This window comes from Cotesia typhae, unplaced genomic scaffold (assembly GCF_013202065.1).
Source record: "Cotesia typhae breed Kobodo isofemale line unplaced genomic scaffold, CoteBio_Ctyphae contig_48, whole genome shotgun sequence".
In the NCBI taxonomy this organism is placed as follows: Eukaryota; Metazoa; Arthropoda; class Insecta; order Hymenoptera; family Braconidae; genus Cotesia; species Cotesia typhae.
The window spans coordinates 7,340,137-7,367,448 of record NW_027423756.1 but is presented as its reverse complement, the minus strand read 5'-3'; the positions used below and the strand labels follow the sequence as shown (position 1 = coordinate 7,367,448).

Genomic DNA, 27,312 nt, shown 5'->3' with positions numbered 1-27,312 from the left:
CTGTATTGTTTTTAACCTGTCTTGACAACACAAAAACATAACTACAATCAATTATGAATTTTTAACATAAATAAAAATGATAAATAACAAACAAACAATCAACAATAGAATTGTTTTGTTGACAGCTTAATAAACTAGGTTATGACAGTAATAACATTGTCGACAATGAAGTTTGACGTCCCACCAGAATTACTAAAGATTAATAAAATAATTTTGCATAAAATTTTCAGAGTACATTGGAGCTTGGTTACCGTCTTAAGCACCGGAGGAAAGGAAAGGTAAGGAGGGAGAAAATAATACGCTTAATACTTTCTCCGGCTGTCCGGCTGGACCTCCAGATCTAAATAACGGCTGTGCTGGTATGGTGGATACCCAACTCGCAGCACACTAGGCACCAGTCTAACAGCACTTTTTTTTCTGTCTGTGTGGAGGATCACATGTCAGTGTACTTTACAATATTTTATTTTATCAACTGAACTCAACATAACTGCTCACCAATGAGCGAATAAACAGTCATAAGTTTAAATGAATTTAGTGAGTTATTTATTTATTGCCGGGACATTTATTGTCCTGGCGAGCTGTGATGATTCAAGACCTTGGTATGAAACTCTTCCTGCTGTTGCGATGGACTACAAAGTGCACATCGATGCCGGGAAAGAGGATTGTTACTTCCAGTATGTAAATCCTGGAGCTACTTTCTTCGTCAGTTTTCAGGTTAATTTTATTTATTATTATTTTAATATTAGTTAATATATTTATGGTATTTTTGAGAATAGGTTGACGGATTTGCTATTCCCACTGCCACGTCATGAGTTTAAATACCCCACCATATGTTTATTTTTAAGCGGCGAACGTCGAACCATAAAATATCTGCCGGATGCAGAGATAAAATTTTATTATATTTTTATAAAATTTTTTTTTTTAATATTATTTTATTTTTTATAAGTGGTTAATTAGATTTTAATTGTAACACTGAAGTTAGTGATCAGCTGTCAATTTTAAAAATTTTTTAACAATTTAATTACAATAAAAAAATTCATGAGTTAGCAGACACTTGACAATCCTTTGATTTTGCTTGGAAAATAACGAAAATTAAGTTAGCCGACAATTAAAAATTTTAATAATTTATTTTATTGAAAAATTATTTAAAAAAAAATTTTAATGGAGAAAATTGTAAAAATTACACATGCAATTTTTTGAAAATGTTTTTTTGTTATAATTGAATAACTGAAAAAAAAAAAATCAAAAAATTACAAACTTCGTCTAAATTTGGTATTCTTGAAAAATAAACTAGGAAATAAAAAATTATTTATAAAAATCTAATTTATAATTTTTCAAAGCTTCTAAAGATGAAATTTTTCAATAAAATTTTCCTGCTATAATTTGTTTGTTAAAAAAATTCTAAAAATGATCAGATGAAAAATTTTCACTTGTAATTTTTATTAATTTTCACATGTGAAATTTTTTAATAAATTAATTGCTATAAAATTCTAAAAAAAAATTTTTAATATCTGTCAAGTGTTATTTTTAATTAATTATTGATAAAAATAATAATGAACATATTTTTATTGCTAGGTGCTGAGAGGCGGTGATGGAAAGGCTGGATTTGCAGTAAGAAATCAAGCAGGTGAAATAGTACTTCCTTATCAATGGCGGGCTAGTGCTGATTATCAAGACCAATCAGGGACTGGTGGTTACTACAGTGTGTGTGTTGATAATCAATTTTCACGTTTTGCTGGCAAATTAGTCAATTTATATATTACTGTTATCAGGTAAAAATATTTTTTGTGATCGATTTTAATTTTATTCTTATCTTATCTGATACTTTTATTGTTATTTAATTGTTATTCAATTTTTAGGTATGACCAGTGGGATAAATTTACGAAAGAATTAGAAGAATTAAATCTCTCAGTTGAGAACTTTACGGTAATTTTTTTTTTTTTTTATTTAAATAATTCATCAAAAGTAGAATGATATCGACTTTGTAATCTAGTTTAATACATCGCAATCTTATTAAATGGATTTGAATTTTTGATTAAGTTATAAATAATTAATCTGACAAAACAATAGCTCGTTATTGACTTAAAAATTATTTTGTAATTTATACTTTTAATTTTTAATTTAAAAATTTCAATTGACAATGAAAAAAAAAATTTTTTTAATTAAATTATAAAGTCAAAATTAAAAAAAAAATTATATTTATTTTTTTAATTACAGAGTACGATTGTTAATGTTGAAAAAAATATTAATGAAATGTTACACACACAAGTTATAAGTAGAAGTCGAGAAGCACGTGATTTAAATTTAATAACAGATAACAATTCGTATGTTCAAAACTGGTCTGTTGCACAAATTATCGTTATTATTGCAACGACGATATTACAAGTATATTTTGTAAAAAAATTATTCCAAGAGCGACCAACTGGTTCATCGAAAATTCGCATTTAATTTTTATATTTAAGTTCTCGTTCATATTTGAAATATTTAAATAACTTAATGTTGGAAATTTGGACAATAAATGAAAATATTAAATTATAAGAATTGTAACAGAATAAAACAGAGATAAACTTCTGTTACATTAAAGAACAGTGACGTCAAAACGAATGAAAAAGTAAAATTTCATTAAATCTGTCTGAAAAAGTAAGTTATTTTTGGCCTAGATACAAATTCCCAAGATTAAGTTATTTAATTTTTATATTACTAGACTTACTATTGTTTTTGTATGTACGACTGTCTTACTTTAATCACGATCACTTATTTTCATCTCAACAAATTGTATACTCATTTCATTATTAATTTTATACATACACAAAATGACTGAATGTTTATAACATACTTATACATTCTAAGTAATTATATTTTTCCTTCCTTACAATATTATTTTTTAAAAAATTCATATATATATATATATATATATATATATGTATTTTTTTTTTTTATTGCAAACCAGTAAAGTCTAATCTATTTAAATTCTTTTACTGTACATGAAACTATTTTTATATACAATGTATTTTTCTCTATGTAATTATTTTATTAAAATAAAAACAAAAGTAATTAAACACTTAAATATCAAATAACATTAATATATTTCAAAAAATTTTCAATAAAATTCAAAAATAAATGTTACAATTTAATATCTCATATATACAAAACAAATTTTTAAAAAATATTTTTCACCATTTTTATGGAGTAACAAAAATTGACATTAAAAAAAATTTCAATTAGAAATCTAAAAAATTTATACAATTGATTTTAATATTTAGAATAAAACAACAAAAAATATTATATCACATCATCGATTAATACAAACCGATTGTTTAGCGTACTGTTGTAAAAGGCTCTCGCTGAGTGCAAGAAGTCGATGTCTCTGTCTCAGATTTTTAGCACGTACATGCTCAGAAGCAACTTCTTTAGTATAATTACCAGGAAACCAGCCTTGTTCACCACCTACTAGTTTTTCTCCGAGGTTCCACCCATCAGCCATCTTTCTGAGAACGTTTATCACGTCACCTATTTGATAAAAAAAAAAAAAAAAAAAAAAAAATCAATAATAATCATCGTTTTAGATGAAATAATTTTACTTAAAATATATTAAAAGAAAATAATCACCTGGTTGAAGCGATAATTCATCGGGTTGTACTGGAGTGTAAGAATACAAAGCCATAACTTGTGGACAATCCCATGTTTCATACAACGTTTCACCAACTAAATTTGGTTTGGGGGGTGACACTGCATCAAGCCATCTCTCTCTTTCAGTAGCATTTTGACAAGACAAAATATATTCGACATGCCGACTGCAGTAATTGTCGAGTAATGTTAAAATCATCGCATGTCGTCCAGCGAAAGGCGAATCATCAGGAACTTTTTCTAGTGCAATAAGGCTTCTTTTACACGAATCAATCACTGAATATACTTCATCTTGATTACTGAAATGAAATATTTAAATCAATGAAAAAGTTATTGAGATTAAGAATGTGAAAAATAATAATAATTAGAAACCTTGCAGTCACTATGCGACTGCCGTGACTTATGAACTATAAATAAATAAAATTTTGCTTTATTAAATAATAAATTTTGTTAAATTGCACTGTATTTTCTTAATTATTGATCTTTTTAAGGATATAAGCTCATCCCGATGTTACACTCATCAAGAGCTTTCATTTGAGTACCCACATGCATTTTTGATATATTTTTCATATATTTATATATATTACATATATGTATATATGAAAAATATATCAAAAATGCATGTGGGTACTCAAATGAAAGCTCTTGATGAGTGTAACATTAGGATGAGCTTATATCTTAAAAAATGTCAATAGTTCACAAGATACAAGGTCATTTCTTAATTATGTAAAAAAAACCGATTTTATCATACGACTATTCTGGAGACAAAATTTTTCTTATTCTCTTAATAATATAGATAATAATAATATTAATAGTAATAATAATAATAACTCACTTTGACTTTAATTTAGCAATAAATAAATGATCTGTTAACAGCAAAAGATAAAGCGGAGTCTTGTGAAATTTTTTTCTAAATGTCAGTACATACTCAGTACCAGGCTTAGCGAGTATTTGTGTAACAGGGCCGCTTCGTACCAGATACCTATCACGCAAATCAATAGACGGTACCTTAGTCGTGTACTCAATTTTTTTAGCCAGTGAAGCCATTTCAATTTGTCTTCCGGCGACTCTTGCACCTTCATTACACTCGGTAACGACTCGCCCGAGTACAGACAGAACTTTTTCCCAATCGAGTCGTTCTTCATGCTCCGTCGACAGTTTCGACAGCACCGCATCGGCGAGTAATGGCAGTCTTGTAACTCGTTGCATCGGTAACATTAGAAATGAGTGAAGCGACAAACTCTGACAAGCTGGATGGGACTCTATTCGAGTAACGGTTTCTACGAATTTTGATGATTTCTTAGAACGAAGTTCTTTCAACGTCAAGTCAATGCTCACTTGATTTGAGCAATAGTCCGTGTATATTTTGGAGCAACGTTCTGCATGTTTAAGTAACACTTCCGGAAGACCTTTTAACATCGGATCAGCACGCCACACACTCTCTAATTCTGCTAAAAGTCTTTCCGATGCTATCAAAACACTCGGTACACTGCCAAACAATTTTTCACGGTCTGTTGCTGACAGTGCTTCGTAGACCAGCTCATGGTTTATCAGAAACTCATTAACTAATACTCGCAAAGAATTTAAATATGATGCTTCAGAAGTTATTATTTCAAATTTGGCTTCTTGTAATTTTTTTTCATCACTTGTTAGTTGCTCTGAAATTTTAATAATTCATAAACTTTTTATTTTGTTTTAATTAACTTTAATAACTTAAAATTAAAATAAACTTTTCAATTTATTGTAACTAGCAACCTTGTAGTCATTATGTGAATTATAAATAAATAAAATTTTGCTTTATTAAATAATAACTTTTGTTAAATTGCACTGTACTTTTTTAACCATTGACGTTTTTAAAGATATAAGCTCATCTTGATGTTACACTCATCAAGAGCTTTCATTTGAGTACCCACATGCATTTTTCATATATTTTTCAAATATACATATATATAATATATATAAATATATGAAAAAATGATGTGGGTACTCAAATGAAAGGTCTCGATGAGTGTAATGTCGGGGTGAGCTTATATCTTAAAAAATGTCAGTAGTTCACGAGATACAAGGTAATTTCTTAATTATGTATCTAGAGATAGAGCATTTTCGAACACAGCCTAAATATTTATTATCATAAATTGACTATTGGTGAGAATGATATGAAACCATGAAAAGTCACAACTCTAGTTCAAGACTTTTCCAATAATATCAAATTTAACCATAAAAATCCATTTTATCATACAAATACACTGGCCACAAAATTTTACTTATTTTCTTAATAATATAGATTATTGTAAGTCTAATTTATAAGTAAAAAATAAAAGTTTTTTTTTATTTAAAATTTTTATGTCAATAAAATACTAATCTCACCTAGTAAACCACTTTTAATAACTTGAGGCGTTTGACTCCAAAGAGTCCTACAACCAGGTTTACCCAATTCAGAAGCTGACGGCAATGAATCTTCGGTATCACCATAATTGTCTGAATCTGACTGAAAAGCACCACGGAATGTCGAGGCCGCATAAAATTGATACAGCGGTTCTTCCGATAAAATATTGTAGTCATCAACTAAACAAATCAAAATTAATTATTATTATTTATTTAATTATCAATTACGATTGCAATGATGTACACTATGAAAAACTATAACTATAATTAAGCATTTAAAAGTGAAAATAGTTTATCATCACTTTCTCTGTCGCATAAATTCATATACGGCTCAAGTTAACAATTTTATTAATAAGTTTATCCGTATATAAATTTATCAGATAAAAATTAGAAAGGAATATTTTTATTTAAATAATAAAAACTAAAACAGAGTAACATTGAATTAAAACTCTCACCTGCATTTCCATCACGTTTTGAGTAATTAGCATTAATCCAATTGCTATTTTCATAAATATCATCGCAACTAGTACTGGTACTCGCACTATTATTATTATTATTATTATTATTATTATTATTATTATTATTATTATTATTGTTATTATTTCTGACACTTGTATCATTATCATTGTCGATATAAAATGTTGACATTGCCGCACTGGAGCGTTGAAAATGTTTTTTGAAGTTAAACATTTGACTCGATTTGATATTAAAGTCATCCGTATTTGAGTCTGTTTCCGTAGAACCAGAAGTTCTTCTTCTCATGCGTCCTAAGCTTCCTTTAGTAATACTCCAAGTACGTTTCAATATCTTCATACGTTTCCCAAATGTCCCAGTGAGACTAGATTCTCTTGGCGGCGGTGGTACCGGTCTTAGTGGAGCACTCGAATTAATTCGTTCTCTCGTTGATTCATCAATTAAATCCGCAGTTAAATTTTTATTACTTTTACTGTCTGATGAATTGAATAATTGACTTCCACTATTAATTGGAGCCACTTGATTAGAGTCATACGGCTCAAATGAATACAGTGTCTCGTAGTTTGAATCGTCTGAGCCCGTATCTGTTGATAAATTAATTTTATCTTTAATGTTGTTATCTTTAAAATAATAAATCAAAATTAATAGTAAAAAAAAAATAAATGATAAACTTAATAATAGATTAGGCATTTATGATTGCTGTTTTTTAATCAAAGAGACGTTATAATAATAATATTTTATTTAATAATAAGGACCTTTACATTGCAGAGTAAAAATTTTTATGTATTATTGAATAAAAATTAAGTAAAGGTTTTATAAAATTTAATTAATAAGCAGTAATGTTGCTTGTGACTGATTACTGGTAAAACTACTGGTAAAAAAAAAAATAAAAAAAAAAAATTAATGAATTTAATTATTATGATTTTTCTATTCTACTCGCAGAAGAATCTCCTTCGAAGAAACCTTCAAGAACGTAGCAGGATGTCTCCTGGATGTCCACGAGTGCTTCATCTCCATCTTCGCTCTCAACAGTTCTAAGCTGGACCAATCCTTGTGCGTTGTTTGTAGTAGAATTTGTGGCAGAAGATGAAGTACAAGTTGTCGTTGAGTTTAGTTGATTTTGAGTTGTACATTTCAGATGATTGACATCCTTGAGGTTCGTTGGTCCACAATCCCTCCACGTCTGTGGATTTGTTTCTTCCCCACTCGCAGTTGGTCCAACGATGAGAACCGATCCCGTACCAAGGCTGACAGCCACTTAAAATCATTCCCAAGGTCAATAAAAATCTCTCTTTTAATGTCTCTCAATGTAAATATGTTATCAACGTCATACTCGATATTTAAATTAATATAAAAAATTATTTCGCAATATTTAAAATTATTTAACAATAATTAAATACAGGTTGTGTCCAGTAATGACCTTCTTATTAGTCACGATACTGTAAAATAATATATGACGTAGTTACCAATAGTTACCTTGGGTATTAGGACGTCGTGACAATGTTTTCAAGCCTGATCTCATCCTGATTATTTACAATCACTTGTTTTAAAATTCAAATAAATAATATTATTTAAATTATCCGTGTCATTAATATTGCAATTACTTGCAGTGTAACTTAATTGTTATTATTTGTATGTAAAGAAGAGAATTAAATACGTGCGGGTGCCGTTGCCGGCTCGCCCGTGACTGAGAGTGAGAACATTGGATATACCAACACGCAATATGCGCTTTCACCTTGCTAGTACTTCCAGCCAGTCACTCTTGTATTCTCCATACTCCATACCACATATCCAGCTCCAAGTTTCCTCCATCTTCCTTTAATTATCTCTTCTTATCTTGTGCTGCTTATTTCTATTCAAACATTATGTGTATTAAATTAATAAATAATATTCTCACTGATTTAAATAAATTTTTTTTCTATTTACCAATTTCTTATTTAAATTTATTTCCTCTTACTTTTTTTTTTTAATTCCCATTGAAATTTCTCTTCCTCAAGTTTATTAGTATTCTATTCACAATCGAATCGAATAATAATGACCGATAAATGCACTACCAAAACGTGATCTCATCTTCAACAAATTCACTTTTTTCACTCAACAATAAATCCTTTTTAAACTCTACGTTAAATTGTTGTTGCGCAATCGTAGAAAAAATAATCACTCTAATAAGTTTATATTTTATAAAAATTATTCAGTCGATTAAATTCAACGATTTATTACAAAATTAATGTGAAATTTTAACAATATCTTGTTACATTTATTACTTATTTATTTAAATATTTTTTTTATTATACTACTTATTCAATTTAAAAACAATGATAATTACAGTAACAATATAAAAAAAAATATATTGTATTAATAACAATATATATTAACGGAGAAAACTTTTACTTTATAAAAGTTACCGTGTGATCACGTTAAGAACAATTATTACATGCTCATAAAACAGTTGTTGTTGTTCTCAAAGAAAAATATGCTTCCGTAATATGAAACAAGAAAATAGTTGTAGTTTTCATAATAAATAATTAGGTATGTATACTTATTCACTTAGATATACAGTTTAACGTGATGCACTCGAGCACATATTTCAGGTGGTTATATCAAACCTAAATCCTTTCTTTTTTATTCCAGCTCCCAACTGCATGTGCATATATAAGCATCTATCGTACGTACTTACAGTTTAAAGTCAAAATACATATTTCACGATACATACTTACCAGAGACAGTGGACGGTCGAGATACTCGGTTGGTCGAGCGTGCTGAATTCTTTCGCGATGCTTTCGATCTTTGACGACGCACTTTCCGCGTACGTCTTTGTCCCGATTTCTTTTTATTGCTCCACGCATTTTGATTATCAGATGCATTTCTTAATCTGTAAATTAACATAAATAATTAAAAACTAGCAACCTTGCAGTCACTATGTGACTGCCGTGACTTGTAAACTATAAATAAATAAAATTTTGCTTTATTAAATAATAACTTTTGTTAAATTGCACTGTACTTTTTTAAAAATTGACGTTTTTAAAGATATAAGTTAATCCCGATGTTACACTCATCAAGAGCTTTCATTTGAGTACCCACATGCATTTTGGTATATTTTTCATATATACATATATATAATATATATAAATATATGAAAAATTGATGTGGGTACTCAAATGAAAGGTCTTGATGAGTGTAACATCGGAATGAACTTATATCTTTAAAAATGTCAATAGCTCACGAGATACAAGGTCATTTCTTAATTATGTATCTAGAGATAAAGCAATTTCGAATGCAGTTTAAATACTTATCATAATAAATTGACATACAAGATATTGTAGCAAAATTTTGGGAGAACTCTAGAGTTTCTCATCGAAATTCAAATAAACATATTTTTTTTATTTAATTAAAAAAAATAGCCAATCAACAAAATTTATTTTTGTTTTAATAAAATAATTTTATCAAAAAAAAAAAGTGAACTTACAACGCTCGTAGATTTTTAGACAATCCGTTTATCGATGAATTTTCATCCAAATCCTCCCACTCAGATTCTTTCGACGGATCTAGTTGACCAATGTTAATGGAGCCAGCATAAATACTATTAACACGAGATTCACATAACACAACACCTACATCATCGTAAACAGTAACCTCATCATCAGCATCCTCATCTACTGTCGAATAATTATTTCTCATGTATATTAAATCGTGTTCTTCTTTATATTTTTCTTTAAAATTTCTTCCATTTACGACTTTACTCGCTGAAACTTTATCGGCATTCTTGTCATGCTCATTACCACTACCACTACTGCTACAACTACTACCACTATTTTCTTTCTCAATTGTGGGTACTTTAGCTGACAAAGGATCACGTACAAGCATAACATCATCGTAAACTTGCTCGTCTTCATAATTCACTGATCCATTTACACATAATTCTGGTACGCCCACATCGTCATACGTGTCATCCTGATAAAATATAATATATAACAATTAATTATTATGAATTCTATTTATATGAATATAAGTAACTGTCTAAAAATTTATCTTAGATTAATTACTTAAATAAAAACAATTGTTGTAATATTAAAAAAAGGAAAAAGGTCAGTTTTGTTCTTCAGCTTTCTATCTATAAATACTTAATAATTTTTAATAAAGTAATAAGTGATTAATAACTTACAAGAACATGCAGTGAAGGTGATCCAACATCGTCATACTCATCATCGTTATCATCATAATTACACAGCTCAACTCTTTCAAGTTTTTCCAGTTTCTTATTATTATTATCATTACCAGAACATTTAGCAATGCGGCTCCATAAAAAACTAGCATTTGCTTGAAGTTTCGACGAATAAACAGCTGATTCGTTATTTATTTTAACGAGATGTTCGTCAGAATTTCTCGTAGAATTCCCAGTGATAGATACCGTTGTTTGTCTTTTATCAAAAATCGTAACAGGTTCGTTAATATTATCATCAACTAGAGTTTCCGCCGATGAACTTCTATTACAAATAAATTCATCGTCATCAGCCATTTGTACAAAACTATTCTTTCTTTTATCGCTTATCAACGTTAGAGTCGCACATTTCTCTTTATGATTAATAATTTGCATTGAATTATCATCAACATTTTCTAACCAAGACCATCTTCTCACACCTGCTACATGAACAAAATTTGATGGTAATGACACATTACGTTTTGGCCAATTGTATTCATTATTATTATTGTTTTGTTTATTAATATTTTTATTATTATCCTTGTTTGTGTCTTTGTATTTATTTATGGGCAATATATTATTTATTAATTTCCTAGTACGTTTATGTTTGGGCACATAGTGTAAAACAGTTCGGGTAAAAATCCATCTTGGTTTAACAATGAACCTTTTTTTATTACTGTTGGATCCAAATTTCGATGACTGGCAGTATCTTTTTGGGCGTGTTATTGTAAATTTATGATCTAGCTTTGTCTCAGTCTTATTTTCCCACGAATCATCACCATCTTTATAATGTATATCATCTTTAAAGTCAATGTCCGCTTTATTTGTAGTAGTATCATCAACTGCAGACTCGACAGACTCGGTTGAGATTCTTTCTTCTACATCATTGTCCTTTGTACTCTCCAACTCCTAAAACAGACACAAAGAGTTTATGTTTATTATATAATATACAATATTAAACTTATAATTGTAATTATAATTAATAACTGACATTGAATTAAGTATACAAATAATTAACCGAGTATGTAATTATAAAATTGTTTTGGCACACTTATTAACATGCTATTAAAACATAATTAAGGCATTGCAAAAAAAAAAAAAACAATGATCATTTATAAAAACAATATTTCGCTCAATTATATGCTATGAATAATTGTTGACATTTTAACATACACCATTGGATCCGGTCTTAAGTCTTCTGAATACTCAATCACGACAAATGAAAACCTTGAATGATTGTCAAGTATAAACTTAAATAAAATAAATAGTGAAAGTTTTATTTCCAATTATAATTTTCCATATTACGCTAACTGAATACAAATTTAACTTCTGTATTTTAAATATCAGCGAACGGTATATTTTTATTTCTAATGTAAATTAAATTCATTTATTGATAAAAAACTTATCAGAAAATTCTTGGAGCTATTAAAGTTTAAAAAATACACGTTTAACACATTAAAAAATTGATAACTAGATTTACCAAGCATTCGAAGATTGTAATCGTTTTATTGACACTTTTAATGTTTATAGGTAGCACGAAAAAATTTTGTTAAAACCTTATTTAATAATAATAATTAATTAGTGTGATCAAACATTAAAGTTAAATTGTTTTTTATTTTTGTATTTTATTTACTTGGTTTTAATGCCAAGGTGTTAAGCCAAATGGTAAATTTTATATGCACACATCAATCAAGTTCATCTTTAGATAATAGATAAACAAGAGAATAGCTTTGTTTAAATTAAGTAAAAATTATTTCAATCAATTTAACAAGTTCTTGAGCTAAGAATATATATTCTTGAAAATTTTCAATAATATAAATTCTTGTATCAAGAAAATTTTAATAAAAGTATTTTTTTTCTCAGTGCATAGATAATGTTCAAATAAGTACAATAAATTTTGGAGTATTATATTATTTTTAATTATTCATTACTTAGTAGAAAATCAAATAATTTAATTTTGAAAGTCTCTAAACTAAGAACGTTTGAAATTTTAATTTTTCAATTTCAATTAATCAATTTTTTCCAGTGTTGTAACAAAAAAATTTTTCAATTCCGTAAAAGAAATTTTTTATCAATTTTTTTTTTTAAATAAAAATTAACCATATGTTTGATAACGCTGAAGTAGACAGACTTTAAATTTTTTTTTTAGAATTTTTTAGCAACTAAATTATTAAAAAAAAATTTTTAATAAAAAGTTTCACATGTAAAAATTAATAAAAATTACAAGTGAAAATTTTTAGAAGCATTTTTTTTATCGTAATTGATTTGTTAAAAAATTTTTTTAATTGACAGCTGACCGCTAACTTCAGTATTATTATGTTTGATGTTTGTATTATCATAAAATAAAAAAAAAAAAAAAAAAACTCCCTATCATTTTTGAAATGTTTTTTTCTCTTATCAATTATCGTAAAAAAAATAAATTTATCAATAGATAAAAATGACCGATCATTGGTGACTCTAAAAAATAAATAATTTAAAATAAAACTTAAAAATACAAACCTTTGAATCCAGTTGGGAAACAATTGAAGTCGAGGAGTCATAAACAGAGAATGAAACAGAAGAATCATTGTCATCACTTATAAAATCAGTATTATTATCAATGCAAACAATATCATTTGGCACCAACTGGAGTGGTAAGCTGGCTCTCCTCAGAGCTAAACTGTCAATTGTATTTTTGTTATTATGCTTATCATCACTGACAACGACAATATCACCATGAAGAAAACTCCGATTATGCAATATCGTTGAATTAATCGTCCTACTTCCCATTGTCTTGCACGCAATATTATTTAATAACAATTTATCATAATGATTATTATTATCTGAATTGGCAACGCTAGGTATCCGTTGAAGCTGCATAACCTCACAAAGTTCTTGCTTTTTAAATATTTTAATTCTTTCAACTCCAACGTTAAAACTCATCCAAACTCAATTAAGCATTTAAACTAAAAATAATAACGACAATAATTAATAAATGACGGATAAAATTTTCACCACATATTATTCATTTGATGATAACAAAAAATGTATTTCCGTTTCAACTCAGATTTTTTTCCACCATCAGCACTATCATCATTTATTACTCACTTACTTCTGAGTAGTTAATTAGAAATGAAAATAATAAAAAACATTTTTAATTAGGAAGTTTAAATTCCATTGATTAAGATGATACTGAAAGTTAGCCGTCAGCTGTCAATTTAAAAAATTTTTTAAACAAATTAATTACGATAAAAAAAATGCTTCTAAAAATTTTCACTTGTAATTTTTAATAATTTTAACATGTAAAACTTTTTAATTAAATTTTTTTTTATAATAATTTAATTGCTATAAAATTCTAAGAGAATTTTTAATATCTGTCAACTTCAGTGTCATTGATTAAGCACAATAAATCTGTCAATTAATCACCACTGATCAAAATAACCGGCGTTTTAATTTAAACTAATATTCGCGCGCTCCATTTTAAATTTTAATTTAAATCACATCACATTTCTCTTCAGTCACTTTAACAACAAATTCCTGTGAAAATATAATTTCCAAAGATTAATAAATAATAATTAATTTAAATAAAATAATTAAGATTAATTATTGTAATTATAATTAAAAGTACCAGAGTTAGTTGAGCAAGTGAAAAGTATTATTACATTTATATTTATACTGGGGAAAAACGCGAGCAAATAAATCGAGCGCTGCGAATCGTCTCTTGGTACCGACTGACACCAGACACGTGTGTGAACGTCGTGTTCTGTAGAAAGACCATTTTACAACTTGTAACTTGTATACGTACATAATAACAATAACATTATAAGGAATGCGCGCCAACAGAATACAACAGTGGTAATATATAAAAATATAAATATATGTATATCGCCGTATATTTTTATTTGTTTAGAGTAGATAGAGCTAAGCTCACTTTTTACTGTTGTTTATTCTTCCACATATTTATTATTATTATTATTATTTATTTAATTGGCCATGGAGTCGAAACCCCTTGCGGCCATCCATAATTGATACAAAAATTTACATATAATTATATAATATATAAAGCAGTTATTTACAAACATCTATCTAAGTATGTACATATTTATATATCCTTATTCCAAACTCAAACCTAAAACAAAATGAAAATGAAGTTAGCCGACATTTCAAAATTTTTAGAAATTTTTTTTTTTTTAAAAAACTTAAATTAAATAATTAAATAAAAAATTTGAAAAACTATAAATGTAATTTTTTAGTTGTAATTTAATTAATAAAAAAAAATCATGACACTGAAGTTGACAGATATAAAAATTTTTTTTAAATATTTATAGCAATTAAATTATTATAAAAAAAATTCAATTAAAAAGTTTCACATGTAAAAATTAATAAAAATTACAAGTGAAAATTTTTAGAAGCATTTTTTTATTGTAATTGATTTATCAAAAAAATTTTTAAAATTAACAGCTGACTGCTAACTTTAGTATTATAAAAAGTCCAAAATTTTCAGACGTCTGCTAACTTCAGTGTCATAAAACAAAACGGTTTAAAACAATAATACGTAAGTATAAATAAAAATAATAATGTAATGTTAAATAAAAAAAAAAAAATCGTACTTAAACTTTAAACTCAAACAATACGGACAGTTTTAAGTTACAGACATAATGCAACAGTCAAGCACGATTGGTCAGTAATTGTAACCTAAACTCAACTTAAACTGGCAGGCAGAAATTTTTTAAAGAGCCACAGTTCCAGGCCTAGAGCCCCTTCAAATCCTTCAATGGAGTGGAAAGATGAAAGACGTTGTCAGAGGAGGAGACCAGTACCGCAAATGCTTGATACAATCTTCGCGGGGGGATCGGCAACCTTCGGTCTATCTCGGTCACATATTTCAGGGCCGTATTTTTTAACTTGTTGCTTTTGTTTTTGTTTCACTTAACTTGCGACACTCGATAAAACCCACTGTCAATAGTCAATAGTTATAACAGTGATGATTGATGGTCTGTTTAATATTAATAAGCCGATATCTGCTACTGTACTCTATTAAATTCCTTTTACTTTACTTAAACTTACAGGCACTGATAGCGTTGGAGTTGGAGATAGACTTACTATTAGACTTATAAGCCTAGCTGTTTATAACTATAACTAAATGGTAAAAATGGTAATGATATTGAGCATCGGTATTGGAGATATTGGAGTTATGTATACATGCGGATACTGTTTCTTGAAAAACGTTGAAAGGAAGTTGAAAGAGACTGAGTCATCTCAAAGAATGTTTCAGAGTCTCAGCCTCGCAGGTGGTACCTGATTGCTGATGAACGGAGATTCCAATGATGTGGCCGTTCTGTACATTGGCCTCATTCAACTCCCGGATTTTTGACCGCAATTTTTTTATTACACATGTAATGCACGTATATATACTTAATTGTCGGTAAGAATTTTTTTTAAATAAAATATTTTGATTAGGGATCAACATGCATAAGTCAGGTGATAAAATATTATGACATTAGAGTTAGCAGTCATAAGAGAATTTTTAAATTTTAAATTTCATTTAATTAAAAAATGATTTTTAAAAAATTGGATTTTTAATTTTTAAATGTCAATTTTTTTTGCCATAATTTATTTGTTGAAAAAAAAAATTCTAAAAATTGTTAAATATCTGCTAAATTTATTTTCATTAAAATATTTATTTTTTTTTACCGGAGAGATGATCATTACAATTGATTTTCTTGCTTTTCTATACCATGTCTTTTATTAGAATTTTCATTACTGATTAATTACTATTATTATTACTATGTATTCATTTATATGTAAGGCCCTTAGTAAGCTAAAGGCTTCAGGTTTTAAAAATTTTGATAAATAAATAAATAAATAAATTTAAAAATATATAAAAAGAAAATAGCATTACTGATTACTGGTAATGACTTAATTAGACGCGCACCTTTGACTCAAGACTTTTGATTGGTGTATAATTCTGATGCCTTCGATTCTGTTTAATCAATTTATTTTATTACTCGGATTTAGTAGGACTTTGACACTTAGTGCCTGCTAAGCGTACCAGCAAAGTTTACTTGCTACTTGATTGCATAAAACTCAACAGTTATTACCGCGAAGTCAGCGAAGAAGAATCTGCTCTGCACTTGTCTGTCAGAAAGCATATCAAATTTTTAAAACATTTAATTTTATTCCTCGGGATATTAAACTAACGGAAAATGTCGCTAGATCAGGTATTCCTTGTTTACGTTTTATGAAAAAAATTTATCTTTAAATTATGCAATTTAATAATTTATTTTCATTGCAATATGTTAACAATTTTTATCATGGTACAGCAATCTTACATAATTCGTTGCTTTTTTAAAACAAAAGTTATCGGATTATTTAATATTACTTTGTTTTCATAATAATCGAGCGTGTTTGCGTTTAATTATACTTTTCTTAAACAAAGAAAAAAGTCAGGTTGTTTGTTTTGCTCTAATTTTTAATTTTATTTTTAAATTTATTTACAGGAATTTGAGCAAGCTGCTGAAGATATTAAATCTTTGACCAAGCGACCATCAGACGATGAGTTGTTAGAATTGTACGCACTTTTTAAACAGGCTACGGTTGGTGACGTTAATACTGGTGAGCTAAAAATCATACGATTTATAAATTATGTATGAAATTAACTTTGCATTAAACTAGTTTTATATTTTTAAATTAATATTCCTAATAATAATTGTAGTTAAGTTGATTTTTACATTCATTTATATGTATGTTAATTAATTATTAATAAATTTTCCAGGTCGTCCAGGAATGCTCGACTTGAAAGGCAAAGCTAAATGGGATAGATGGAATAGTAAAAAAGGAATTTCAAAGGATGACGCTAAAAAATCATACATCGCTTATGCAATGGGATTGCTCGCAACGTATAAATAAATTATTTTACTTTTACTTTACATCTTGATGTATACGTCATACTTATTGTGTTATTTCATTTAAATTCTTGTAGCAAAATCTGAATAATTTTCTCATCCATTATAATTTATAATAAAACTAAATTTTTTTGTAAAATTATCTGATGTTATAAATAAAAAATTGTTTAATAAAAAAAATTTACTCGGACTTTTATAATTAAATTTATTCATAACACAATTTGTTTAATTTGCGAAATTTCAATACTTTAAACCAAAATATTATGTGCAACTTACCAAATATTTGAATAATTTAAACTCAAATATTTGCCAAAGAAGAAAAAACACGTAAGCGAATTCCAAATATTTTTTTAACAGCAGATTGTTTGATTTTCACGATAAAAAATTGCTGCAAACGCTGAACACAGATGTTAAGTAAATAGTTTTTTTAAATTACTGTAAAAAATTATCTCAATATTTTTTTATGAAATTTTTTTAATGAATTTTAGGCTTCATTTATCAACAATATTATATCAGTACACTACTATCAGAGATTTTATCTATGTACTTAAATAGATCTAGAAGTATCCTCGATAATACTTATTAATAACTATAAATTTAATCAGCCACTCATGCAATTAGTAATTACAGAAAAAATTTCTCATGATTAAGCGTACATTTAGTATATTATTGCTGAATAATTAAATACGAGCGTTTAAATTATAAATTATTGATAAAAAAATCTATTTAAATGATAATTCACCAGAAGAATAAAATTAATTGCTTTAATAGATATATAAGTTCAATTATTTTCAACGTCAATCAAACTTACCTCAGGTAATTTTTTTCTTAGCTTCTAAGTTATAAAATGGTAATTATTGTTTTAATTAGAGTAAAATGATAGCAAAATAAACGAAACTGAAGATATTTATTTATTTCTTCTTTTGGTAGCTAGTTTTACGTATGTTTATATACACACTTGTCATTATTATTATTATTATATGAAAATTAACTTAGCAGATAGTTGATAATTGTAAAAATTTTTGTAACAAATAAATTATGGCAAAAAAAAATTTATAAAAAAAATTGACATTTAGAAATTTTAAAAAACTACAAAAATAATTTTTTGGAGCAAATTTATTTATTAAAAAAAATGACATTAAAGTTAGCTGTCACTATTATAATTGTTTTATTTTTTTTATTAAATAAATTTGCTCCGAAAAATTAATTCTGAAAAATTGCATTTTTTACTTTTTTAATTTTCTAGATGTCAATTTTTTGTTCCTATTTTTTTTTTTTGCCATAATTTATTTGTTAAAAAAATTTTTAAAATGAATTATTATCTTGTGACAGGGAAAACTGAACTTCCCATGGTCGTTATCGACCACTTTATTGACGCCACGATAAATGAGGGTTTTCCCTTACCGTTCGATTTTGACAAGTAGTTCAGACTTGTCACCGGGCGTGCAAATCGAAAGTCCCCACTGCTGTCCCCAAAAAACGAAGCGGGGTTGACAATAGGAAAGTTCGAGAACTCGGAGTCAAGGGTTATAAAAGATCCGACAAAAGAAACATCAAGGCTTTTTGAGCCAGGCCCTGGAACAAGCAACACTTTTTGACCCAGCCCCTGGAACAAGTAACACCTTTTGAGCCAGGCTTTTGAGCCAGTGACGCTTTGAGACAGTGAGGCTTTTGGCAAAACAGTGAGTCAGTGTAGTGCTGTGTAGTAAATTCTGTCATCAAGATTTGGGACCATCAAGAAGGAAGTCAATGGACGATCCGGGATTGGGAACCCTTTACTTGGAGTCAGATAGTTCATTGAAGACGAGAGAGAGAGACCAATCAGCCGCTGATTTCGCCCGTTTCCACCGGGACCTCACTTAACGTTTGGAGAGTTGTAAAAGTTAAGTCAGGTATTATTATTACAATTATTTCAGGCCAAGCTTGAATTTGAAAATTGAGAGGCCGAATTAACTGTAATAAAATTTGTCAATTAATGATCGCTATTGTCTCAGATGTCACTTTTAATTTAGTAGATTCTTTTATAAGTAAATTATTCATAAATGTCAATTAATTAGTTGTTACAAGCCTTTTAGTTATGGGAAATTATTTAGTTAAAATTATTTGATTAAGTTGAAATAGTAGAAGCATTTGTGTAATTTAGATAGTCAAGGTCACTTTGGAATATATGCAGTTTGAATATTTAATGAGGCTTGTTAAATTTGTAGAATTTGAAATTTGAAATTTTGTAAAATTAATTCTAGGCCGTTGGGCTGAATTTAATTAATTTAGTAAATCTAGTAAATTAGTTTATTGAGAAAATAGTTAATGACTTTAATTGAATAATTTTGATTGATAAAATTTGGTAATGAATTAAATTAGTGAATTTGGTAATTGGTATTAAAGAAATGTTAAGCGTAAAATTCAAGGAATTTAGATAATTAGTAATTCGAAGAAAATTGAGTAATTAGAGAAAGTGTGTATTAAGTTAGCGTCCGGTGGACGATTTTTGTATGGAATTTAGTGAGTATTTAGAAACGTTGTATAGACGCCCGAGTCGGGGGTACAACGGATTAAGTTAGGAAACCGCTGCGTAGACGCCCCAGTCAGGAATAGGTTTTAACTGGTATTCCGTCAGGTTGACGAGGTAAATTATGTTAATTGGTATTCCGTCAGGTTGACGAGGAAATTAAGATATTGAGATATTCCGTCGGAGTGACGAGGTTGAATAAATTAGTTAATTAGTTATAGGAAAAATTGGCAAGGGCCATTTAACGTAGGTGAGAGGTTCTCACAATTAAGTTAGTTTTAAGGAGATTGTTAAGTTTGTGGAGTTGGTTAATAAATCAGTTTAATTTTTATAAATAAATTTTCTCAGTTTTATTTACAGCCTTTCTCGGACTTCTCACGACCCTGTCTTTTCCCTCTCATGCTCCTCCGGTTTCTGGGACACCGTGTCTAAAATCCCAGTGGCGCCCTTTCTAAAGAGGAAAGGGGTAGCTAACTGGACCTGGGCTAAACCCCAATGGTTACAATCTGATAAATTAATTCTCATAAAAAACATTAAAAAATTGTTAAGTGACAGCTAACTTTAATGTCATAAATTAATTTAACACATATTCAATAATTTTAAGAATTTTAGCGACAAATAAATTACTGCAAAAAAAAAATTGACGCAAAAATTTTAAAAAATTAAAAATGCAATTTTTTAAAAATAATTTTTACGAACAAATTTGTTTGTTAAAACAAATTTTAAAAAATGGTCAAGTGACTGCTGATGACTTTAATGTCATTATTATTACATATAAATTATCTAAATTACAAAATAAATTTATCTTCAGTACAACTACAATTTACAAGCAAATAATAAGATAAACATAAAAATAATACCTCTTCTTCGATCTTGACCCGAACTCACATAGTTTTTCTTCAAACAATTACTTGCAAAGAAATTCTTTTACGTAAATACAAACTATAATTATTTTCTTAATTACATTTTCGCAAACATGTATTTTTTCTTGAATGTTAATTTTTAATAAATAATTTTTAATTCATAGATAACTTTATTTTGAATCGTCGGTAATAATGAATGCAACTTTCTTTTCTTGCAATTAGTGTTGCATTTTGCCGCGAATCGAACAGAGCAAAGTATTATTATTGTTTTTATCCAATCCATTTACATACATGTGTTTATTTTTATGTCATTCAATTTAAAAATACTTTCTGTACAAATAATTATTCATATAAATATCTAATCGAACATCCATAAAACATGACGCATAATCGTTGCTTGTAAATTTTGTATCAAACAAAGAGAGTTGTCAGAAATAGATAAGAGCTGTTTAATTACTTTTTTAATTGCTAGACGTTACAACATAAGGTAAAAAAAACTTTACAATTGTTACCAAAAACTAACGCCGAGAATAGTTTCAAATTGTATATCTGAAGAAGAAAATTACTGTGTTTTATAAAATATAAAATATAATGGAGTAAAAAAATTAACCAGGTCAAAAGCCATCATTTATTGAAATCAAGATAGCCTTTAGTCAGTGATTTAATAAAATTTTTCTGTGTGTGTGATAATTTTCTATGTCACTTTATAAATATTTATCAAGTTCTGTAATTATTATCATTTCAGTAAAAAGTATTTTAATCCGTTGGACAGTTCCTTGTAAACAGTAGGTTATACATTATATACCTATGCTCTATACCGTCTGTATATATTAGTAAACAGTAACCATGGCAGGTGAGAATTTTATTTAGATTTTTTTTTATTTTATTAAATTTTAATAAATTTATTTACTTATTTTTAGATACAGAAGCAATGAACTTGTGCCTTCCAAAACCAAAATCACCAACTTTTATTCCAAAACAAGAGCTTGTTGACGAGGTAAATTATAAACAACTTATACTAAAATTAATGACATTAAATTTAGCTGTCGCTTTACAATTTATTTAATTTTTTTTAATAAATAAATTATAGAAAAAAAAATTATTTAAAAAATTGACTTGTAGAAATTTTAATAAATTAAAAATGCAATTTCTTAAAAATAATTTTTTAGAACAAATTTTTTTGTTAAAGAAAATTAAAAAATTTAATTTAATTTAATGTCATTGGATATTTTTTGACTTTTTGAATTTATAAAAATTATATTAAAAAATTGCACTTGGAATTTTTTTAATTATCTTCAGAAAGAAGACGATGGTCCAGAAGTAAGTAAATGGACTCCGTTGCTGATGTTAGGAGGAGCAGTTGCTTGCCTTGGATCAGCAGTTCCTGCAGGATTTAATATAGGAGTCGTAAATAATCCCGCGCCTGTAAATATTTAAAATTTTTTTTCCTGATCAGTCTAATTAAACAAAAATAACTTGAAATTTTTCATTTATTTAGATTATTAAAGAATTTTGTAACGAAAGTATTGAAAAAAGGTTTGACATAAATCTGACAGATGGATGGCTAAGATTCACGTGGTCAGTAGTTGTGTCAATATTTTTAATAGGTGGTATCATTGGGTCACTTATTGCAAGTGTAATTGCTGATAAGTACGGAAGACGATATGCTCTCGCAGTGGGAAATATTTTTGGTATTCTTGGTGCTGGGTGTTTTTTGCTTACACCTACGCTCAATTCCGTTGAAGTTATTGTACTTGGAAGACTTTTTGTCGGTAAGTTTAATAAAAATATTCAATTATAAATAATCATAAAAAAAGGCCATTCGGCAGTTGAATGGAAGTAGATTTCATACTGAATAAAAAAAAACAGTGCAATAGTAAATTTTATAATTTTAAAGTTCCGTCATGAGGATCAATGCAATAATTAAATTTCTATGAAATCTACAAAAAAAAAAAAAACAAATAAAATCAATGAAATATTACTCATAGGATTTTCCGGAGGCATGGCCACGACATTAGTACCAATCTATATGATCGAAATAGCATCATTGTCTCAGCGAGGAGCCGTTGGTGTATTATGTCAATTAGGAATTACCGTCGGAGTATTTTTGGGACAAGTTGCCGGCTTAGACAGCGTCCTCGGTACCAAAGAATCTTGGCATATAATGCTTGCTTCTTTTGCACCACTTTGTATCATATCTTTGTTGTCTCTGTATATTTTACCGGAGAGTCCAAAGTACTTATATATCATAAAACAAGAAAAAGAGAAAGCAACTCGTGGTGAGTAATTTATTCTATCAATTAAATGCAATCCTCGAACAAGCTATAATTTTTTAGTCTTTCAGAACTCGCACGATTTCGCAGTGTCGACGCTAGTCTCCTGTACAAGGAGATACAGACGCTTGAAAAAGAAGCTGCATTGCGTACAACTTTGGATGCCTGGTCTTTTAGCCGTATTATCAGAGATCCGTCTGTTAGACTGCCATTACTTTTAGTAGCATCAGTACAACTTGGACAACAATTGAGCGGTATCAACGCTATTTTTTATTACTCGCAAGATATATTCAAGGCTGCTAAAGTGAATGATACTGCCAGCCAGTTAGCAGTCCTTGGGACAGGGATTATTAATATTTTTATGGCTGTGATATCTGTTCGTCTCATGTCTTCTTTTGGTAGAAGAACATTATTTTTAATAAGTTCTTATGCCAGCGCAGTATGCCTTATTGTTTTGTTTATTGGATTAGCTACTATTGTAAGTATCAACGGAAAGTATGACACTGAAATTAATCAACCTATAGGTATTAACATTTTTCCATTTTTATAATATCTAAATTATGATAAAAAAATTTGATAAATTTTCATTTTCATTTTTTTGAACGAAATTTTTATTTGATTTTACTGATATATTTTTTTTTTTTTTTTTTGAAAAATACATAAAAAAATGAACAATTAAAAAAAAAAATTGATCATCACAGTTTTAACAAATTTAAAAAATTTTCAAAAAAATTTATTAATTTTTTAGAAAATTGTAATATTCAACTTTTTTTTTTTTTTTAATTGCTCGTTTTTTTATGTGCTTTTAAAAAAAATATATATATAAAAAAAATACAATAGAAATTTTATCAAAAAACATGAGCCAAAATTTTTTCTAATTTTTAAAGGCAAAAAAGCTATTGAAATTTTTATTTTTTTTTCACGACATTTTTTATCATAAACATTTTTTATAAAAAAAAAAACCTAAAAAATGTTAATTTTTCACCTAATGATGGCCCAAACAATTACCAAAAATTTTAATTAAAAAACTCTACATCAAAAATTATAATTAAATCTTAGTCAGTTAAAAAAAATTAATAAATGATATTACTTACAGGACAAAGCTGCTTTTATACCTTGGGTATGTATAATATCCGTCCAAATTTACGTACTTACATACGGAATCGGAATGGGACCGATTCCTTACTTTATTGGCTCGGAATTATTCGACGTATCACCTCGTCCAACTGCAATGGCTGTCGGTAGTATTTGTAATTGGGGTGGTAATTTTATTGTTGGATTATTATTTCCAACTATTGCAACGGCTTTAGGATCACCGACTTATTTAATATTTGTCTTTTGTATAATCGCCGTCGCTCTTTTTGTCAAGTATATAATTCCACATTTTATTTTTAAAAATTTTAATTTTTATTTACACTAATATCAATTAAATTTATTACAGATTTTATTTACCCGAAACTCGCGGAGTAAGTACACTAGATATCAAGGCACAGTTGAGTAGAGGACTCCGTCGACAGTCAACATTAAATTCTTAGCCAAAAATGAATTTTTATTTTTAATTATTAATCATGACAAATTTTTATAAAAGCTTTTATTACCGTATTTTTTTACTTCACTACAAGACAATAAATACGTTCTAATTGTTCGTAAAAACAGAAGCACAAAACGGTATGAGGACCTATCCTCATCCAGGTGGAAAAGACTCCTTTGTACAAGCCAATGAAGCCTTCTATTTTAAATATTTTGTAATATGCATCGAAATAGCTGCGATACAAGAGGCCTTTTCCGCTGGAATCTGTGCCTAAATAAAAATATCATGTTTTATATATTAAATAAAAAACTACTAGTTGGTTATAGGAAAATAAAAAATTTTTCACATTACCCTGATTGTATAGTCGTATCGATATAACGTCGAAGGGTTGCATAAAAATAGCGACACAAGTTCCACTAACAAGAGCTGAGCAAAATGTCAGTAATACTGGATTTTCACTGAAAGTCTTCCATTATAAATTACTCATTAAAATTAATATCAATGTTTTATTTATTTTTAAAAATAACTAATGGTTGACGTTACTTTAATAGGCTTTAACCAGTCGCCAACAATACTTAGAGTCGTCAACTGTATTGCAGCACTGTTAAATATCCTGGGAGTGTTGACAAAACACTGCCTGTACAATCCAAAAATTCCAGCTTTCTGCCAATGACTTTTATAAGCTGCCCACTCACTCGTATGCTGATGTTGATAGCCCGTTGTTATTGATTTTTCAGCAGATTGTGACTGCATTTGTGTTTTTACCTAAACCGCAAAAAAATTTTTTTAAATCATCTATATTATTAAGAGAATAAGCAAAAAAAAGTACAGTGCAATTTAACAAAAGTCATTATTTAAGTCATTTTCTCTACATACACAAATGAGAAATGACCTTGTATCTCGTGAACTATTGACATTTTTAAAGATATAAGCTCATCCCGATGTTACACTCATCAAGACCTTTCATTTGAGTACCCACATCAATTTTTCATATATTCATACATATTATATATATGTATATATGAAAAATATATCAAAATGCATGTGGGTACTCAAATGAAAGGTCTTGATGAGTGTAACATCGGGATGAGCTTATATCTTTAAAAATGTTAATAGTTCACAAGATATACCGTCATTTCTTAATTATTGATATTTTTAAAGATTTAAACTCATCCCGATGTTACACTCATCAAGAGCTTTAATTTAAGTACCCACATCATTTTTTCATATATTTATATGTATTATATATATGTATATATGAAAAATATATAAAAATGCATGTGGGTACTCAAATGAAAGCTCTTGATGAGTGTAACATCGGGATGAGCTTAGATCTTCAAAAAGGGTAATAATTAAGAAAATACAGTGCAATTTAACAAAAGTCATTATCTAATAAAGCAAAATTTTATTTATTTATAGTTCACAAGTTACGGCAGTCACATAGTGACTGCAAAATTGCTAGTTTAAATTCATTAAGAACTGACAAGAGTTACCATGTAAAAAGGACTTCCCAAAACAGATCCAAAGCATCCAGATATTCCGGATATCAATATTGTTCTCGATACTATTGTCTGTTCATTTTCATCGACAGTAATTCCACGAGAGCGAGCCGATTTATAAACTCCCACTTTAATTCCATTAAGTACAGCTTGAAATGCCAACGCCGATAGGATTCCTGATTGCAATCCAGCGATTCCTTCGTGTGAAGCTATCACATAAGCTGCGTGAAATGTACTTTTGTAAAGGGGTTTATAAGTTCCTTGGCGTAACAATTCACCTTGCATTTGAAGTCGCACTTTAATCACGTCGATCGGATTCGTGAATAGTCCTGCGCCCATCGCAGCTGTCGCTCCAATTAAATATTCCACTAACACTCTACAACAAAATAATTACTATTATTATTTATGCACTTTTTTAAAATTCCCGCCAAGCGCATGCGATTTATGCAATTGCACTTTATAGGTGTATTTACATTGTTGCATGTTACTATTTCAATATATGATCCAATTGATGTAATTACAAAATGTAAATAAATATTTTACAGTTTAATTTATATAAATAAAAATAAAAGGCTAAAATTTATATTACTTACGGTTTTTTTACTTCTTTTGTATTTTTAGACATCTTAAAATAACTAAATCAACTAAACATTTTTTTTATGCACAGTATATTAAATTAAATTAATTAAATAAGCTTACAATTGTTATTTTATAATAAAATTACAATAAAATATTTTTTGTTGTTGTAATTTTTTAAATAATTCCATTAATGATAAATTATATATTTATATTTGCCAAATAAACTTTAAAACAAATAATAGAACTTGTGCCGAAATATAAATAGTGATTACGCACGTGATTTGACTCTATCCTAACTCAAATGATAAAATCACTTATTATTTACATTTAAAAAAAAAAAAAAATATTAATATTGTTATCATTACTTGAAATTTTTTTTTTCTTAAATTAAATATTATCACTTACTTTTACTGGCAAATTGAAATAAATAAATTAATTATTAAATACTCTTTTCTATTTCTACTATTAAATATTATAAATAATTTAATCC

The 27,312-nt window shown here is 27.9% G+C and overlaps 6 protein-coding genes and 1 long non-coding RNA gene across 11 annotated transcripts; 3 read left to right on the top strand and 4 right to left on the bottom strand.

Moving 5' to 3' along the window:
* On the top strand, nt 1–2,499 carry LOC141529757 (transmembrane emp24 domain-containing protein 5). Of its 2 annotated transcripts, XM_074246447.1 has the most exons (5): nt 1–138; nt 231–714; nt 1,576–1,772; nt 1,860–1,926; nt 2,218–2,499. In XM_074246447.1, exons 2-5 carry the CDS (start codon nt 526–528, stop codon nt 2,446–2,448), a joined length of 684 nt encoding a protein of 227 aa, XP_074102548.1. In that variant the 5' UTR covers nt 1–138; nt 231–525; the 3' UTR covers nt 2,449–2,499. The 2 variants fall into 2 exon arrangements, with proteins under 2 accessions (XP_074102548.1, XP_074102547.1); XM_074246446.1 differs by lacking the exon at nt 1–138 and having other exon boundaries at nt 162–714.
* A 568-nt stretch (nt 2,500–3,067) lies between these two features.
* Exn (Ephexin) lies at nt 3,068–14,500 on the bottom strand. The gene is made up of 10 exons (XM_074246433.1): nt 14,292–14,500; nt 13,184–14,200; nt 10,649–11,593; nt 9,953–10,437; nt 9,204–9,358; nt 6,468–7,070; nt 5,995–6,192; nt 4,463–5,285; nt 3,610–3,926; nt 3,068–3,510 (listed from the first exon to the last, which is right to left on the bottom strand). Exons 2-10 carry the CDS (start codon nt 13,604–13,606, stop codon nt 3,293–3,295), a joined length of 4,167 nt encoding a protein of 1,388 aa, XP_074102534.1. The 5' UTR covers nt 13,607–14,200; nt 14,292–14,500; the 3' UTR covers nt 3,068–3,292.
* On the bottom strand, nt 7,208–8,288 carry LOC141529758 (uncharacterized). The gene is made up of 2 exons (XM_074246448.1): nt 7,963–8,288; nt 7,208–7,743 (listed from the first exon to the last, which is right to left on the bottom strand). The coding sequence occupies exons 1-2, from the start codon at nt 8,006–8,008 to the stop codon at nt 7,403–7,405; spliced, it is 387 nt and encodes a 128-aa protein (XP_074102549.1). The 5' UTR covers nt 8,009–8,288; the 3' UTR covers nt 7,208–7,402.
* Nucleotides 14,501–16,723: 2,223 nt separating the features above from the next.
* On the top strand, nt 16,724–17,748 carry LOC141529759 (acyl-CoA-binding protein homolog). The gene is made up of 3 exons (XM_074246449.1): nt 16,724–16,884; nt 17,164–17,278; nt 17,439–17,748. The coding sequence occupies exons 1-3, from the start codon at nt 16,870–16,872 to the stop codon at nt 17,570–17,572; spliced, it is 264 nt and encodes an 87-aa protein (XP_074102550.1). The 5' UTR covers nt 16,724–16,869; the 3' UTR covers nt 17,573–17,748.
* A 1,836-nt stretch (nt 17,749–19,584) lies between these two features.
* Nucleotides 19,585–21,064, bottom strand: LOC141529760 (uncharacterized). Its single transcript, XR_012479659.1, has 2 exons — nt 20,938–21,064; nt 19,585–20,562 (listed from the first exon to the last, which is right to left on the bottom strand). It is a non-coding gene; the product is annotated as an uncharacterized LOC141529760 (long non-coding RNA).
* A 227-nt stretch (nt 21,065–21,291) lies between these two features.
* Nucleotides 21,292–24,795, top strand: LOC141529751 (solute carrier family 2, facilitated glucose transporter member 3). 3 transcript variants are annotated; one of them, XM_074246439.1, is made up of 9 exons: nt 21,292–21,427; nt 21,686–21,793; nt 21,861–21,937; nt 22,240–22,365; nt 22,439–22,712; nt 22,929–23,219; nt 23,285–23,691; nt 24,310–24,581; nt 24,655–24,795. In XM_074246439.1, the coding sequence occupies exons 2-9, from the start codon at nt 21,787–21,789 to the stop codon at nt 24,746–24,748; spliced, it is 1,548 nt and encodes a 515-aa protein (XP_074102540.1). In that variant the 5' UTR covers nt 21,292–21,427; nt 21,686–21,786; the 3' UTR covers nt 24,749–24,795. The 3 variants fall into 3 exon arrangements, with proteins under 3 accessions (XP_074102540.1, XP_074102541.1, XP_074102539.1); XM_074246440.1 differs by lacking the exon at nt 21,292–21,427 and adding an exon at nt 21,448–21,592; XM_074246438.1 differs by lacking the exon at nt 21,292–21,427 and having other exon boundaries at nt 21,653–21,793.
* LOC141529754 (solute carrier family 25 member 35-like) lies at nt 24,597–27,310 on the bottom strand. 2 transcript variants are annotated; one of them, XM_074246444.1, is made up of 5 exons: nt 27,228–27,310; nt 26,238–26,619; nt 25,288–25,509; nt 25,096–25,210; nt 24,597–25,014 (listed from the first exon to the last, which is right to left on the bottom strand). In XM_074246444.1, the coding sequence occupies exons 2-5, from the start codon at nt 26,580–26,582 to the stop codon at nt 24,821–24,823; spliced, it is 876 nt and encodes a 291-aa protein (XP_074102545.1). In that variant the 5' UTR covers nt 26,583–26,619; nt 27,228–27,310; the 3' UTR covers nt 24,597–24,820. The 2 variants fall into 2 exon arrangements, with proteins under 2 accessions (XP_074102545.1, XP_074102544.1); XM_074246443.1 differs by lacking the exon at nt 27,228–27,310 and adding an exon at nt 26,837–26,978.
* Nucleotides 27,311–27,312: the final 2 nt, after the last annotated feature.